The 17,359-nt window shown below is 29.6% G+C and overlaps 2 protein-coding genes across 3 annotated transcripts; both read right to left on the bottom strand.

The window, feature by feature from the left end:
* Positions 1 to 343: 343 nt before the first annotated feature.
* LOC113874993 (RNA polymerase sigma factor sigC-like) lies at positions 344 to 4,918 on the bottom strand. Of its 2 annotated transcripts, XM_027513369.1 has the most exons (7): positions 4,707 to 4,918; positions 4,468 to 4,607; positions 3,446 to 4,009; positions 3,140 to 3,370; positions 2,155 to 2,295; positions 1,849 to 2,049; positions 344 to 1,269 (listed from the first exon to the last, which is right to left on the bottom strand). In XM_027513369.1, the coding sequence occupies exons 1-7, from the start codon at positions 4,792 to 4,794 to the stop codon at positions 988 to 990; spliced, it is 1,647 nt and encodes a 548-aa protein (XP_027369170.1). In that variant the 5' UTR covers positions 4,795 to 4,918; the 3' UTR covers positions 344 to 987. The 2 variants fall into 2 exon arrangements, with proteins under 2 accessions (XP_027369170.1, XP_027369169.1); XM_027513368.1 differs by having other exon boundaries at positions 445 to 1,269; positions 4,468 to 4,887.
* Positions 4,919 to 7,949: 3,031 nt separating this feature from the next.
* LOC113846377 (amino acid permease 6-like) lies at positions 7,950 to 11,664 on the bottom strand. The gene is made up of 7 exons (XM_027474553.1): positions 11,528 to 11,664; positions 11,036 to 11,269; positions 10,376 to 10,469; positions 10,075 to 10,289; positions 9,834 to 9,976; positions 8,537 to 8,764; positions 7,950 to 8,420 (listed from the first exon to the last, which is right to left on the bottom strand). The coding sequence occupies exons 1-7, from the start codon at positions 11,610 to 11,612 to the stop codon at positions 7,995 to 7,997; spliced, it is 1,425 nt and encodes a 474-aa protein (XP_027330354.1). The 5' UTR covers positions 11,613 to 11,664; the 3' UTR covers positions 7,950 to 7,994.
* Positions 11,665 to 17,359: the final 5,695 nt, after the last annotated feature.

Below are 17,359 nucleotides of genomic sequence, written 5' to 3'. Positions count from 1 at the left end.
GTCCTTTGACTCGTAAAATAATTATTAATAGATAATAAAATTAATAATTTATTTTAAAAATGTAAATATTTTTTAATATATAAAATATTAAAAAAAAAACTATTAATATAAAGAGAATATACAATAATTTTTCAAGTTTGCAAAGTAACAAATACTTTTTTAAAGAAGTGCTTGCTACAGTGTTAGAAAACAATTTCCTTGATCCTCTCCGATTCTCTCTAAGTAACAAAAATAGATCAATTCTTCATTAGAGCTATGCACTTTCTAACCTGATTTTCTATTAAGATTTTTTTTAAAAAAATTGTTGCAGCAGTGTCCACTGTAATGTTGATCTGTGAATGTGATTCAAATTTTGACATATCTCTTTTCTTTTTTTTCATGATATAAACTGCATCTCAAAAATACCCCACAAAAATAAAGAGACATAAAAAACTCTCACTTTAGATGTATAAAAAATATCTTCATTCCCTAAAATCTTAATTTCTTTGTAGCACAAATAATTACTACAAATTTTTACAAATATATCATTATATTGAATATACATAATGGACTACCACAAATCTTACAAGAATTCAGATCAGTTGCCAAAGAAACACACAGCTAGTGTTGGAAGCCTCCTACCAGTTCGAAAAACAAAAATTACTTCAGAGGAAGCTACGTCATTCATTCCCTAGGCCAAATCAAGAGCATTGATATTAAGCATTATTACATGATTTCATGGATGACCAGCAAAGAAACTGGAGAGATCATTAACATCACAGAGTTTGAGGTTCTCTTCTATGTAGTCAAAACATCCTTGTCATGTGAAATGCTGTACTGGCAACAACTGATAATACTTTTCCATGAAACTAGTCACGAGGATGACAACCGTTAAGGAACTTTGATACATAATGCATCAAACCAATTCAGGACCAAGAGTTTTTACACATCCTTCATATGCAGATGAAATGAAGGAACTATTGAAGCTCACCAAAGACCAACGATATACTACGGATCCAAATAATAATTTAACTTTGAGTTGGTTGCTTCATTCCGTAACTTTGTTAGAGCTTTTTTCTCTATCTTCCTTATCCGCTCTTTGCTCACTTTGAAAACCTTCCCTGTGTCCTGAAGTGACCTGGGCTGATTATCATTAAGGCCAAAGCGTAGCATTAATATTTGCCTTTCCCTAGAGTTCAAGCCTTTCAGCAGATCATGTACGTCCTTTTTCATGTGCTGCTTCATGACAACTTCTTCCGGATTCTCTATTAACGTATCAGCAATAAGTTCCTGCACCATTAACGCCAGAAAAAGTTTATTTCTGATAATAATATTTATAGGATAATTCTTCGTGTAGTAGCAGACACCTAACAAACAGACATCTAACATTTTTCTGCATGGGTTATAAAGTCACCACATCATATTACTGGGTGCATAATAAGAACTATACGATGGAGACCTATTAGCCAGCTACCCCAATAGGAATATGGTATACTTTATGATTATCAATGGATATGAAAAACTAAAAGAAAAACCTGGTTGAGTTACTAGAGTGATGCAAGGTGGACGACTAGAAACCACAGATCTCAAAAAGTGATTTCAGCAAAAGCATTCTCAAAACATGAAGATACCAACATACATGAACAATTAAGTTCCATAAGGAGGAAAAAAAACAATAAGAGGAAAGAAAATGTTGTTTTCCCATTGGATGCTCCTTAGGAGTTTATTAATGAAATGAACTCGGCGGGAGTAATTTATCTTCTATGTTCTTTTCCTCTTCCTAAAAGCACAGGCCTTTGTCATACTCCCACTCATGTACAGGGGATCAAAGACAAAGATAGGCAAAGATTGGGAGAATCATAGTCTTACCATATATTCTACACTAATGCAATCCCCCACCTTCTGATCAATTGAAGCGACTATTCTCAGACAATTGCTAGCTGATCTAATTTTATCAAGTGAAAGACCTGTCATCTTTGCAATTTGATAATCATCTGGGCATTTCATGGAGGTACTTTTCATGGATTTTCGAGCTTTCTGGATCTCATTTATTGCCCTGTTCAATGACCACTAAAAAGATAATGAAGAGGAAAAGAAGACAAGGATCAACTTCAAGGTTAGTCTTGGATGAGACAGGTACAAAGAAACAATTTCCTAAACAAAAGAGGAACATACAGGAATTACAATTCCTCGTGCATATAGTGCCACCATTCTTGAAATTGATTTCCTTATCCAGTACTGCACATAAGTTGAGAATTTGTACCCCCTTGTACTGTCAAATCTCTCTGCTCCTTGGAGAACCCCTACATATCCAGCCTATGAAATATGATTAAGAACATGTAGGTTAATAAGAAGGTAGTTGAAAGAGGATTCATGTATGTGTGGACAGTTACAGTTTAGTATACATTTCTACTTTAGTCAACATCATGAAAACATTGATGGATACTTTTCTTCACTAAAAATTCTAAGTTTCAATACTCTTTTTTCCCACTAATAATTTTCTATTTGCAGTTAATCCACAGAACACAATCTTTTCCATGGATATATTTTATCTAGTTGAGAATACAAATTCAAGAGCATAAATTGTGGGTGCACTGAAATTGATTTAGAACTAGTTTAGATAAACTCTTCAACAAACACTTATAGGAGAAAAAATTAAAAATGAATCAAACTTCTCAAATAAGTTAAAATCAACTTATATACCGCAACATTTTCAAAAGCTCACTCTTCTAGCTTCTATAAGTTGAGGTACATGTGTTGATTTTAACCTATGTGAAAAAAATTTCATTTTATTTTCTTCTCCTATACGTGATTGTTGAGAAGTTTATCCACATTGACTTTGTAATGAAAAACTTCATGAAGGGAAAAGTGAAATTTAACCTATGCATATCTGCATGAAAGAACTGATATGATCAATCCAATGTCCATCCCACCCTCATATTACACACATATCTTGAATGATTTGCAGTAATTTTAATTCTCACAAGTTGTTCATTTTTAGCTCTATAAAATATCAGTTCTTAATTAGGAAACTCAGATTCTTGTAATATAATTCACAACTATATATGATAAGTGAACAAATAGGTAAAAGCCAAATAGTAATTTGTCCTAGACAATAACAAATTATAAACAAAACCAGGAAACGACATTTGGAACAAACCTGAAGCAAATCATCCAATGCTATTCCCATACCCCTGTATTTTCTGGCAAGGTATAGAACTAAGGTACGAGTACTCCTTATGAGCTCATCTTGACAATAATGGCCATGATGCAATAGCTGTTGTAGCACCTTTTCATCAACTCCAGATGCTTCTGCCCAGCTATTCAAACTTGCTGCTCGCTTGGTATCCTCTTCTATAGCTATTTTAATTTTCTCTAATTCTGCTAGCACCTAGAGTAGTACAAAATTTCAATGTTCACATAAATAATTTACAATATATAACTATCTTTCCGACAATAAACTAACCTTTACTCCTTTTGACATCTCTGCCTCCCTTTTAGCAACCATTATTCTTTTATTTTTAGTATTTGATGCTGTTTTAACAAATGAAGCTGAGAAACGTGATAGATCTTCCTGACTAGCTTTCAAAGGCAATGACTGAGAGGAAACAGCTGTGGGAACAAATGCCCTCTTCTTTGTTTTAGTTTCCTTTTTCCTGCTAGACTGAACAAAAACTTTCCCCTTGTAGTCATCTACTTTGCAGTTTCTCTCATTCTCTTCAACTTGCTCAGCAAGTCCATCAGTGTAGTCTGATACAAGTGAGGTTCCAAGAGATTTTGACAGGCAAAAATTGAACAACTCAAGAGCACCAAGCTTTTCTAGTTGCAATATAATATCCTTTTCCAGCCTCAGTGCTTCAGAATCAGCAAAAGTTTCCTCTAAAACACCTAGGTTCTCCATTAACAAACGAAAATGTGTATCCCTGAATGACTGAAACTTCGTAGAGATGGTAGATACCTCTCCAAAACGCATTTGGGAATTATCAATCATTTCATGTACACTACTCAGTGACCTCTTTCCTTTGTTTACCTAGGAAACAAACATTTTGTAAGACTTTTATTTTAGCTATCAAAATAGTGATCTAACTCTTCTAAGGTGAGAATATAAGGATATATTCATCATCAGTTTAAATTTAAAGTTTTGTTAGTCTCAGCCTTAAGAGTTACGTCTAAGTATCCAAAAGTAGGAAGTTTTTATTAAGAAAAAACACATTTATTATATTAAAGTTATAAAAATATAACAAGTGCTTCTCTTTCCAATAAAATAATACTGTTATTGGTTACTTAAACTCAACCACAAAAGACTGAGATTAAAATTTACCTAAATTTAATTAATTTTACGAGACAGTTTATTTCAAATCAAATATATTCATATTTTCTAAAGAATGAAGAGTCAAATCCCAAAATAATAACGCCAGAAGCACGATTAATACCAAATTAAAAAAAAAATAAAAATTGTAAGGCTTGTCCCAAAGGAATATGGTGAACCTTGGTTTCTTCTCTTCCTAATGAATCATGTTGCAGGGTTTCTAAGCCTGACGCCGAAAATGCAAATACCCTTCCAAAATCTTTCAGCAAAGTTTCTCCTTCCTCAAAAATTGTGGAGGGCAGAGATAGCCTGACTCCAGCTGCATAAAAATTCAACAGAAAAGTTAGGAAAAGAGAAGAAAGGATTAATAATAATGAGAATTGGTAAAACAAAAAGGAAAGAAAAGAAAAGAAGTGACCAGAAGAAGTGGTAAAGGAATGAGGAGAGTGAAGAGGAAGGTTATATCTGAGCCTGGGATTCAAACTGAAACCGAAACCGAAACCCATAGTGTTACGTTGCGTTGTTGAGTAAGGGATAGAGGAAAAGAGTCCATCAAAGTTGAAATGTTCGATGAAATTGAGAAAAGAGAATGAATTAAAATGTGGATATGGCGCTGCTGTCACTCCCACCACCAGTCCTTCATCTCCCTCGCAATGCTTCCAATATTTTCCATCTTTTTTTTTTTTCCAAAACGGTTCCATGGGCTCCTTTATGCTCAAACAATTGTTAGGCCCAATAACACGTTTTTTTTATTGAAAAAATAAAAGCCGAATTCGTCTAAAAGTGTTGTATCACTGTATTGGTCCTTAATATCGCAAAAAACGAGTTTAATGTAATTATAAGTTAAATTTTTGTTAAAAGTATAAAATTTTACAAAATCAAACTTGATGAGAATTAACATAGTAACGAAAGATTGGTGATAGAAACTTTAAAATTTGGCGTGATAATGATTTAAATTTTAAAGGGTCAATTTAATAACCCAATTTATAAAAAAAATTCTTGATGATGTATTTATCTTTAAAATATTAAATTAAAGAGTATATATATTATAAATGGTAATTTCTTCAGAAAGTTTTGTGTTATTCATATTTTTAATTTAATAAAACTATTTTTATATACTTTTTTTTAATCAACCCAACTATTTTATTGCATATTTATTTTTATCTTATATTATATTCTAAAAATATTTATTTCTAGTTAGTCATCAATGTAAATAAGTGTGTATACGAGTATGTATAAAATTATTTGTTGTTGGTAATTAGAAATGATATTATTAAATAATTAGAATAATTTGTTTTCTTTACATTATGAAATATTGATAAACATAGGTTATTTTGTAGATCCCATACATAGAATTAATTAATATCAATAGAAAATTAAAAAGAGTTTGCTTCTTTCATTTAAAAAGTATTCAAACAAATCATGATATTATTTTTCACTTAGCAATTAAAATATTTAGGTTATGCTTGAATGGTATACTTAAAGTGATTTATTCAATTTTAGAAGAAATTAAAATTTTATGAATTAAATTTTTTCATTTTGACAATAAAATAAAAAAATCAAATTCCATAAAAATAGGGAGAATTTAGAATTTTGTTCATGTTGTGTTCATTGTTTGTCACAAAGATTCTTGATTTTCTCTCTCCTTTCATCTTAACTTTGTGTTTCTTTTCTCTCTTTTGTACTAAATAATTCACATAAAAAAAATATCTTTATCAATCATCTCTCATATCTTTATTAGAATTAGAATTTTATCTCTCTCTCTCTCTCCTCTCATCTTCATGTTAGCTTTGAACTTCACAAGTCCAATGACTCTTAAAGTTAAAGCTTCAAAATTTAAGGTGCAAGACTTCTCAAAGATTGAAGCAAAGTATTTCAAAATTTTCAAGATTTGAAACTATTAAGAATACTTAAGAAAATTTTCAAGAAAATCTCAAAGGTTCATAACCTTGCCAAGAGCCCAGTTTTAAGTAAGAAAGAAAATAATTGTTTAAAGTTTTTGGTGCAAGTTTTGAATTTAGTTATAAGCTTTTATTTATAGTTAAAAAAGGTGACCAAATCATGATTATTCAGTTAATAGAATAAAATAGAATCAACTCAATTTGGTTCGAATCAAATTTATTTACATAACTCTTAACTTCTATTGAATCCTAACTAATTCTCATCCAACCATGAAAAATGTCGTCTTCTTGATCTTCATGGTAGTTGTCTATGCTTAAGAAGGATGTTAATTGGTGTTCCTTCATTTCCCTTCATTGTTTTCCACTTCCAAAGCTTCCAAGTAGTTGTCCCTTCATTTTTCTTCCATTATTTTCCACCTTCAAAGCTTCCAATTATTCATTGGTTCCATGGTTAGGTTGTTACTTCCTTATTCCCTTATCCAACCAAATTTGCAAGTTTATTTCTTACAGAGTCTTGGATATTTTATTAAGTTTCAATGACAATCCTAAATAGAAAAGAAAATAGGATGTAAAACTTAGTTAGTTAAGGATGAAATCCTAATGATTTTCTAAGGATATACTTAAGGATAAATTGCAATATTTTAATCCAAAATCCTATATTCTTGCTGCCTTTAGAGGTCCTTCAACTCGAAGAAAGGTGGCTGTCATTGCCTCCTAAAAATTTGCTTTGCAAGTTACTCATAGTTATAAGCAAATGTTTTGGATATTTCTTATTTTAGAGAAAATTTCATAATTTTACTTCTGTAAGTGAAGGTATTTTAAATATTTTACTTACAATTTTATTAATTGATCTAGCTTCTCCTAAATTAAGATTATTAAGTCTTAATCCAAATAGTTAATCCTTATCAAAACATTAATTTAAGGTTTTGTAAATCGAGCATTTTAATCTTCTCACTTGAAATTTTAAAATTTTTAAGAATTTTTTTATTTTATAATTATGAGAAATAATAGAAATTATTACATAAGAAATTTTAGCATGTAATAGTTTGATTTAAAATTTAAATAGTTATAAATATTATTGTCAACTTTGTCAAATTTGATTTTATAAAAATTTATATATAAAATTGATAACTAATACATTTATTTTAAAAAATATATGTATATTTTGAAATGAACATGTTTTAAAATAAAATTAAATAAAAAATAAATTATATTTGTTATATATATAGGAATAAAAAAAAATTTACAGTAGTTATAAGTTTAAAAAATTTTACATTTAATTTGAGTCTTTTATTTAATTTATATTTAATAGATTATAATTTATTATTTTATTGACTGTTAAATATAAATTAAATAAAAGACTCAAATCAAGTATAAATTTTTTTATATTTACACTAGTGTAAAAAATTATATTATATATATATATAAGTGAAATAATAATTAAAAATTTAATGATCAATTATAAATTATTAGCTTATTTGTAAAGTGGCATGACATGGGAGTGATTTGTGAATTTATGCTATTGCTTGTGAAGGTGCACATGATGTATACTCCTGCTAAAAGATGTATTCTCTCTATTCATAAGCACTTAACATTACATGGCAACTTTCTACTAATTTATTAAGACAAGAAAAACTAACGAAAAAGAGAGAGAAAAAACATATAAAATTACAAACTGGGTATTATTAATTAATAGTCTTGAGTTTGAATCTTGAAATTATAACAATATTAAGATGGAGTAGGAAAATTTTTCCATCTTTACTAGTCTCTCTCAAGATGGATCAAACAAAAGAAAAGGATTAGTATCATTGTTGTGTTTGGAAGGGCTTGTACTTTTTGAGATGTTGAGCAAGGCCCTGAATGGAGCCCACAGCTGAGATAATAGAAATGATTAGGCAAACCCAACTCAGTATCTTGAGCCAAGTCCAGGTGAATGAAAACTTTTGCATCTTGGACCGCTTAATGTACATCTCGATGGGAAAATACACCGTCAATGGCCAAAAGGATAAGGAACCAATCAGTCCCAAAAAGTCATTGAAGAATGGAAATATCATAGCTAAAACAGCTGTGATAATCACATACGCAGTTCTCCACACTATTCTGAAGAAGTTTACGTTATAGCTTCCACACAGAGGAATGTTCAAAGGATGCTCTCCATTTATAAATTGGCTTTCTGACCATTTTTCTTTACTCCATTTCTCCACAAATCCAAATATTGGTTGGACAAAAACCTGAAATCCCATGCATGAAATGATGAACAACTATTACCAATACCGTACAATGCGGTAGAAAATGCTTTAATTCTAATTATAAACTTGTCGAATATTTATGACATGAAATTATTTACCTGGTACGCCCCAATTAGATGTACTGCTATGCAGACATTAGCAAAGTCAATTAGCCAAAAGGGCTCGTAGAAGCCGAATCCTGTGAGAAAATTTCCTGGTGCATCATTTCCAAATGCAGCATAACCAAAGCACCCACATAGTACATAAAACAATGTTGTAGTCAGAATCCCAATCAAGCTTGCTCTCCTCATTGTCTTGTTCTCAGGTGGGCTTGACTTTAGGGTATCCTGCAACAGTATGGACCACATTTCTATTTTAGTGAGCTTGCAAACTATACACCTTTAGATGCCATTGATAATAATACAAATTTTATAAGTTTCTTAAACCAACGTGACAAGGAAGTCACTCTTCCAATACGGTTTCAAATTCAAATTCTAGTAAATAAGGAATCTTAACTATCCACTAGCCATAGATAGGTGGAAATAGGATTGACCTTGGCACCATTTACAAGATAGACGAGCTCATACGCAAGCTTAAAGTCCAAGCAAATTTAATTTTATAAAATTAATTTTATTCAAAAGTAAGTTCATAGTGACGTGATTTATGTTCAGAATCTCAACTTTTTATAAGAATGAATTCCTTCGTTATGATGGAAAAACAATTAAATTAGATTAACTAATAACAAAAATTTCCCATCCCACAAAAGAAATTAATTTGATTATGCTAAGACTTTAGATGGGAGCGTCTATGCTTAGACTCATAATGACATGCTTCTAATTTGGGAGGTTGAACAAAACAAAAGCTTCTAATTTGAGAGAAGGTGTGCATCCTCTGCAGTCCTTGTCATGACAAGGCAGACAGCCTTAGCAAATCATTGGGCTTCGTTAATTGGAAAAGTCTAATATTCAATGTATCCAAACTACGTCATGGTTCTTATTAATTGATCTATGCAGTCCTAAATAATAAATGTATTTAGATAAGAATGCAATGCATCGCACGTAACATAAGTCAACGACACAAGGAGAAAAAGAAAAGAAAACAGTGGTCAAAAATAGCAGTTGGTTTATGCGTACCAGTTGACTATATATAGCGTTATGAAGCTATCAATTTTAAGTCAGGCACACATTTCATAAATATATTATTAATAAATATAATACTACTATTATTGGTGTTGAAATAAAAATCCTTCAATTATATGAGTTGTATCATTCCTAAATATAATTAATGACATGCACACAAATTTATATTCACCCACTTTTAAAATTCATAAAACTCTAGAATTATTTGAGTAATAATTATGCAAAAATTACTGAATATATATTAGCAAAGAATAAATAAAACATAAATATTACTTGCCTGGATCTCAATGAGCACATTAGAAAAAGCATAAGCAAAGGCAATGTCACCAATAGCTTGAAACATCCTCCAAACCTTCTCTGATCCTGATACGTCCACCCCAACTTGCACCCCTGTTAAGGATGTTCGTACATGGCTCCCACCTTCAAGTATGATGTTTGCATCTTATTATTACACTCAGTTAATGTAACTTAATTTAAGATCTTAATTAATTAGTGCATAAGAATGAGTCTTAGTTTACCTGAGACTTTGGCTAGGGAGAGGCCAAGGCCAATGGAAGAATAAGCGAAAGACATAACGGCTGCAACGATTGAGAGCCAAGAGAGCTTGTGGAAGTTTGGTATTTGACTTAGAAAGATTTGGATGCAGGCAAATATGATCATGGATGGGTTGTTTGATATATAACACTTGTCTTGATGCCCATGTTTGTGGAAACAGTTCGACCTTTTCACCGCCCTAATCAATTATCATCATATAATAAATAAAATGAACATGTTATGTCAAAGCACACACTTTAGTCAGAAGTTCTTGCAGAAACTTACACCATACTAATCGATGCAGTTATTGTGTAGCCGATGGTTACACCAACAAGATTTATATACTGAGCTAATCCACACAGCTGAAATTTCCTGCCTCCTATGAACACAAGGTCATAAATTAGAGGCGCATCAAGTTTAATTTTATCTTACTAATCAGTATCTTAGAGACTCATTCAGGAATCAATAATAATTTTTTATTCAAAATAAAGTTGGGATTGCATAAAAATCATGATAAGAGTGAATTAATAATTTTTTTGCAAAAAAAATCACTTTTAATTACTTAACAAGTGTCCTTATAACAATAAGCATTTAAATTCATTAATGAGTTTTGAAGGTAAATTTTCATGTAACGTGGCATATCTAGTGAACAATTTGGTACAAAACCATGGGAAATGAGTATTCCTAGTAACGTGGCATATCTATCAAGAACAAAACAAACTACGACTTATAATTGGCATCGGCAATAAATAGAAACAGCATATAAAAAGCCCCAAGTCCCGACAACTTTTAACCATACAACATAATCAATCACATTCAAATGGTGAACTCATCTAGTGACGGTAGATATATAGAAATTAGCAAAGAATCATAGAGTTAAATAGATGTATCATATTAAAATATAAGAACAGAAGATAACCATCACTTCTTAAAATTTATTTTTACCTAAGTTAGCTTTGACAACCTCAGAATATGTATAGTTTCGCTTGCCATGGACAGGGTCAGGTGAACGGTAACAATCAGCGAGAAGAGTGGAAGTGAAATAGGTGATAAAAGAGAAGGCAAAGAGTACTGCAGGGCCAGCCACCCAACCCATCTGCGCAATTGCCCATGCAAGAGACAGAACTCCAGAACCAATCACAGCGGTTATAATATGAGCACTTGCAGTCACCCATGTCCCTTCAATTAATCAACCAAAACAAAAACCATATTATATATCATATATTCATATTACAACCCTTAAGTAACAGTTTAAAGAAAAAATCAATAAAAGTTTGGGTATGATAGTATTAATACACCATATTTTTAGTATGCGATTGCGACTAATGACATGTAATAAAAATTTATGTATATTAAAACGTGATAATCAACAATAACATTAAATGTCTTTGAACAAATGTTTAAAAAAATAAACTAATATATATGTAAAAAGTATACCAGTTCTTTTAACTCGTCCATCATCGTCAAAGTTTTTGCCACCATCGGCAAGTGTTTCCGGGGTTTCTATATGCATGCTGTTCATCTCTGAAACCGACCAAAAGACTCTGACACTCTGTTTCTATTAGTGAGTGCAAATGTGTTCAGTGAGTGGCCAACACACAAAGAGAATGAAAAGGAGTAGATAGATATATAAAAACAAGTGTGTGTATAGTATATTGGCCTGTTGTTGGTGTTTAGATATTGAAAGGGTCTTTATAGTAGTTAATGGTGAAAGGAGCAGAGATATTGGAATGAGAGAAAAGAGCAAAGAATGGCATTGTCTGGGAGAAAGATATGACATGGATTAAATAGAGAAAGAAGAGACGAGAAGTCAAGGGTTTGTTGCGTGGCAACATGTAATTCAACGATGGCTCAGGAACAGGAATTTACTGAACAAAAAGTGGCTCACTTTACATAAAAGGTAAAGTGCCAAAGAAAAATAAAAAGTAAATTTTAATTTTAAAATTAAATGTAAATAATTAATAATAGTAAAAATTATTAAAATAAATAATTCTTATATTTTTATATTATTCAATTTAAAGTTTAAATATTGAAGTTCCTGGAATATTTATTAAATAAATAAGTTATTAAATGTTTTTTATCTTTTAATCATAATAAATGTATATATTTTGAATTAAACGGTTTTTTAATACATATTTAAGAGTATGATTAAAAATAATAATAAATTTTATTCACAATTTTATTATTTAATATTATCAATGCATATTATTATATAATATCATATAATTTTTTTAACAAAAATCATTTATCTATCCGATTTCTTTCATTTTTTTATTACTTATCTTTTTAGTAATTTTCTACTACTTAACAAAGTAAGTATTAAATTAAAAAAGTCTATATTTTTCATTTAAAAATATATTTAATATGTTTTTATTTAGTATATTAAAAGAATTTATAAGAATAAAAGATTAAAAAATTAAAATATTTTGTATCAAATACTTACCGTATAAAATAGTAAAAAAATATAATAAAGCTCGATTACTTATCTAAAGCTTTTTATTTTGTATGTCTATAAATTTTTTAATTACTAAACTAAAAAATTATAAACTCTTTTATATTTTGAAGATATTGTATATATAATATAATATTCTCTTTAAGAAATGAAAATAATAATTAAAAAGATAGAAAAAGATAGAGAAATGTGAATTTAAATGGTTGAAAGAAAGATCGAATTTTTTACAGGCATAGGCATAGGCATGTGGACCATCAAAGGTGGTCTGGCTGGTCACTCTGTGTTTTTGTTTATGTCCATCCATTTGGACACTGTTTTTTCTTATCACCACTAGTCATGCCTCTCTGATTAAGACACCTTTATTCCTTTCCCTAACTTCATCTTCTCACTATTTTTTCATTTTAATATTGTTTAAGTCGTCAAAATTGACCTCTCTTCTCTGTTTTTCTTCCTATAATTGAGGTCAGAGAAACAAAATACTAGTGCTACGCTGATCTTCACTTTTCACATTCTTATATGATTAAGAAGCGTGGTAGCACACACTTCTAAACACTAATACTTTTTAATACTTGTGTTTACGTTAAATATTGTATAAATACCTTTTAATGCAGTTTTATAATTTTTTAACTAATTTTACACTCCCTTTAATTCTATTTGTAAGATTTTTTAATTAAATCAAACTCTGTTATTAAATTAATTATTAAAAAAATACCTTTGATTATTACAGTACCATATTCTGTAATTTATATTTCATATCATATTGGTGCTTTATAGTCACAAGAGCTCCATATATTAGGATGAATTTGATACGCTGTGCCTAGCATCGCTGAAAGAATTATGTAAATATAATTGAGATATAATGATGGTATTATTAACATGTGCACGTCTCTGCTATGGTATGATGTCTGCTAAACACCCTGCAATTTCATGATATAATCTCCATTACGCTGATTAAAAGTTTCGGAATCGATTTCCTCCACTTGATGCCCCAAATGGGTGGTTTCTGTTGACGCCGTGACAACAGCAATGACTTCCAAAATATGACAATTCAAATTATTGCAAGGACAGATCCATCACTATCTTCTTGCTCTAGTTTCTGCGTATATGTGCTTATCTGTATCACTTTTTTTTTTTGCAGAGAAAATCATAGAATTCAAAGAGTCTTATAAGAAATTTATATTTATTCTCTTTAATATGATAATAAAATTGATTTCACCCAACTAACGCTTTGAAGTAATCTGTAAGACTTGAATTGATGACATATCTTGGTATTGACAAATTTAAAAGACAGAGTGGTCCATACTCAGTTGTCTTCTTTCAAACCCAATCCCGTGTATCTGTAGACACTCGTCAAAGAGGGCAACGTTTTCCATATTCTATTAAAAAGTTTTGAGTATAAATCCCCCCATACACGTGGGTGAGGACAGCTGAGAAAAGGACTCAACAACTGAACTTTTTCGAAATTATTTTTTTATAGTTTTATTTCAATTTTTAAAATAATATTTATCAAAGAAGATAACCAATGACTTTTTGGAAATAAGATAATTCTAATTCTATTTATTTTTATATTGATTTTTTTATCAGAATTTTATTGAAAGTTTATCTAAAATTCAAACAAGTTTGAAAGAATACATTTAGTTCTTCACATGAACCAAAAGCACATAGTAATGAATATTTAATAATGAATAAAGACAAATATAAAAAATATTAAATACTTTTAAATTTTTATAAGCTTTCTTATAAATCAAAACTTTTCTAACACTACTTACACTACTAAAACTCAAACTCAAAAACAGAGCCGATGGAATAATTATCAATTACAAGCTTAGTCGCTCGTAATTTCAAAACCGGAGATACGATTTCTTGTCCTTTTTTACGTTGTGGTCCTCGAGGATCAGGTTCAGAACAAGTCCCACCCAAGTCAATTTTCAAAATAACAACAAAACATAAAAAGTAAGCAAACAAAACATAAAAGGTAATTACTGTAACTGAAAACTGTCCATCGGAGGAAATCCCAAAGCCATACATAACATTCACACGAGACTTAGTAGTCTTTTAGGCAAAGATTAGTGTGTTCGGATTTGAATTCAAAACACTTTTTAATTGATCAATAATTCAAAAGGCTAAAATAAATTTATAAAACAAAAAATTTGACCCATTTTATATGTATAAAGAATGTATACAAACAAAAGAATGTATTGTTAGATTTTTCCTTTCTTTAGACTCAATTTTCTAATAATTTCAAGAACAAGAAAGGAGAGAATATTTGTGTAAGAGATGAAAATGTCCCTCTCCCATCTAAATTGGGAATTGTGAAATATGTAAGAAAGAAGAGGCATGACGATGAGTCAAATGCGTAGAGAAGAGGTTGAGCCACGCCAAATAGAAGGAGGACACGTGGGTAGGAGAGGGGGAAAACGTGGTTTGACCAAGTGACACTACAAAGGTCAAAAGTCAATAATTTGGACTTCCGTGCAAATTGAACGTGGACATATATGTTAAGGGTCAGCAATATTTTCTTTTCTAGTGAATTGCTCTTTAATTTTGAAAGGTGTACTTCTAATATCAGTTGTTAGATTTTTCTGTCACATTATACCATATTTATCATATTTTTTTCAAAATTATTTTATCCCATATGGTATAGACAGCCCAATTGTTTTCGTCTGAACAATAATAAAACTTTGTTTTCAAACACTTGCATTTAACTGCTATCCACACCTTGAAGAACTTACAATGAAAATATATACAAAACCACCGCGAACTTGCGTACACATTATCCATCAAAGACATATAGAAAAGAACCATGAGAGTACTTATGGCCATAACACACAAAAAAGAATGCTTACGAATTTATCCTTATGCTTTAAATTATATTTTGAAAACGTGCGACATCAGCATTATTATTATTATCATTGGAAGGACAGCACCATCATTTTTTTCCACTTTATTGATACTATTGTTAGTTAGTATACAGATAGAAAAGGATAAACAGGTACACACAAAAAATGGAAGGAAAAGCATCGCTTTTTTGTATACATACGGAGGGTATAAATTCACTGAAGCCACCAACATCGATCTCCTTCAAGTAGGTATGACCATAATAATAACCCTCTAAGGTGGAGTTGAGTCTTTGAGAGTCTCACCAGCATGCCACTAGCATATGCCATAGGTTTGGGATGCTATTCTCTTCCTACCACCCACATCGATCTCCTTCAATTTGGTTCCTTTTGTTAATCAATGAATGAACAAAAACGAATGGTGAAATTCTTACAAGATGGTTAAATGCATTTTGACAAATCTGATTCTGCGGAATATTTTATGATTGTTTGATGATCATTCACTTCACGGACAGAACTACAACCCGTGTGTGCAATGTAAAAGGAGTGTTCCTTGAAAAGAATCTTTGTGGCTCTATAATCTATACTCTACACTGATACTTAATTATTTTCGATGGCAATTTGGCAAAAGCATAGTCATTAATCCGTTCTTTTCCTCTGTATTAGGTAAGCCAACTAATAGACACGTTTCTTTTTGTTTTCTATATGGATACGTGTAATGGCCGCAATAGCCAATGCATTTCAAACAATAATTTTTATGCGTTCACAACTATCCAATTAATTTTAGGTTTTTTTAATCTTAACCTTTAGGTTTAGGGTTTAGTTATTGTATTAAATTATAAAAATATAATAAATATAAATTTTACTATTATTAGTTACTTATTTTCAATCTTAAGCGTTGAGGTTAACAAAACCTTTAATTTTAGTATAGAATTAAAAAATATTATATATTAAAATATAAATTTTAAAATTAACTAACTAATTTCAATTATTGAATTTTCATAAATTTTTCTAAAATTTTACATTTTGGTATATATTATCTTTAAATATTATATACAAGAATTTTTTCCATCGTTGCTAATTTTTAGTTACTATTATCTATCAAAAAAATATAACCAATACATTACTTAAATATTAAAAGAAAAAAGTATTTAAAACTTCTTAAATGTATACTCATTATAATTTTTAATGCAATTTTTACTTTAATCTCCAATAAGAATTTTAGTTTTTATTTCTTAATGAATTTTCTTAAAGAACTTGTTAGTAAGACATTTTATCGAATATGTGTAAAGCCTTGCAAAGCATCTATTAGCCAATAAAATATTTAGGCAACCAAAGAACTAGGTACTTAAACTTCATTTACACATCTATCGTGAACAGATAGAAATGGAATATAATAAAGTGAAATACAATATAATAATATAATGATATGAGTTTTTTTTTTTCCTTTCAGTTTTATCCTTGTTTTAAATATATTAATTTTTAAATATTTGTAAGTAACAAGAAAACTTTATACCTTCTCTTTCTCTTACATAAAATATAAAGAAAGAAAAAACATAGTATTGTGTTTACATATTTCTCATGTGTGTATAAGTAAGCTTTTATTTTCATTTGATATTGAAAAATTAATATCCAATTTTAACTTTAATTTTGACTATTATTTCATATAATTTTTATTTACATGTTTTGCTCACTTCAACTATAATATATATTGTTGAATTATTATACATATATATAAATATAATTATTATAATATTACTATAAACTATAATATTAAAAACAATAAAACATTTTACTATATATTTTTTTGTATAAATTTAGCTATAACCAATCAGTTATTATTATCTTATTATTTTTTATTTATATTTATTATGATAATTATATTATAAAATAATAAAAATACAAATGATAAAATATTGTTTTATTATCATAATAATAAAATATCTTGAAATATATAATAAGAAAATAATAACCAATCAG

The sequence above is a fragment of the Abrus precatorius genome, unplaced genomic scaffold, assembly GCF_003935025.1.
Source record: "Abrus precatorius isolate BTA unplaced genomic scaffold, Abrus_2018 Scaffold8, whole genome shotgun sequence".
Lineage (NCBI taxonomy): Eukaryota > Viridiplantae > Streptophyta > Magnoliopsida > Fabales > Fabaceae > Abrus > Abrus precatorius.
This window is presented reverse-complemented; position numbering and strand designations above follow the sequence as displayed.

Bases quoted from the DNA above. Each gene is read 5' to 3' on its own strand.
- LOC113874993 (XM_027513368.1), bottom strand. From the start codon at position 4,794: ATGGGTTTCGGTTTCGGTTTCAGTTTGAATCCCAGGCTCAGATATAAC. The intron at 3,371-3,445 runs GTTAGTTTATTG...GTACTACTCTAG, and splicing joins AGATGTCAAAAGGAGTAAAG to GTGCTAGCAGAATTAGAGAA. The intron at 2,050-2,154 runs GTATGTTCCTCT...TTATCTTTTTAG, and splicing joins CACGAGGAATTGTAATTCCT to TGGTCATTGAACAGGGCAAT.
- LOC113846377 (XM_027474553.1), bottom strand. From the start codon at position 11,612: ATGAACAGCATGCATATAGAAACCCCGGAAACACTTGCCGATGGTGGC. The intron at 11,270-11,527 runs GTATACTTTTTA...GATTAATTGAAG, and splicing joins TGGACGAGTTAAAAGAACTG to GGACATGGGTGACTGCAAGT. The intron at 10,290-10,375 runs GTAAGTTTCTGC...ATAATTGATTAG, and splicing joins ACTGCATCGATTAGTATGGT to GGCGGTGAAAAGGTCGAACT.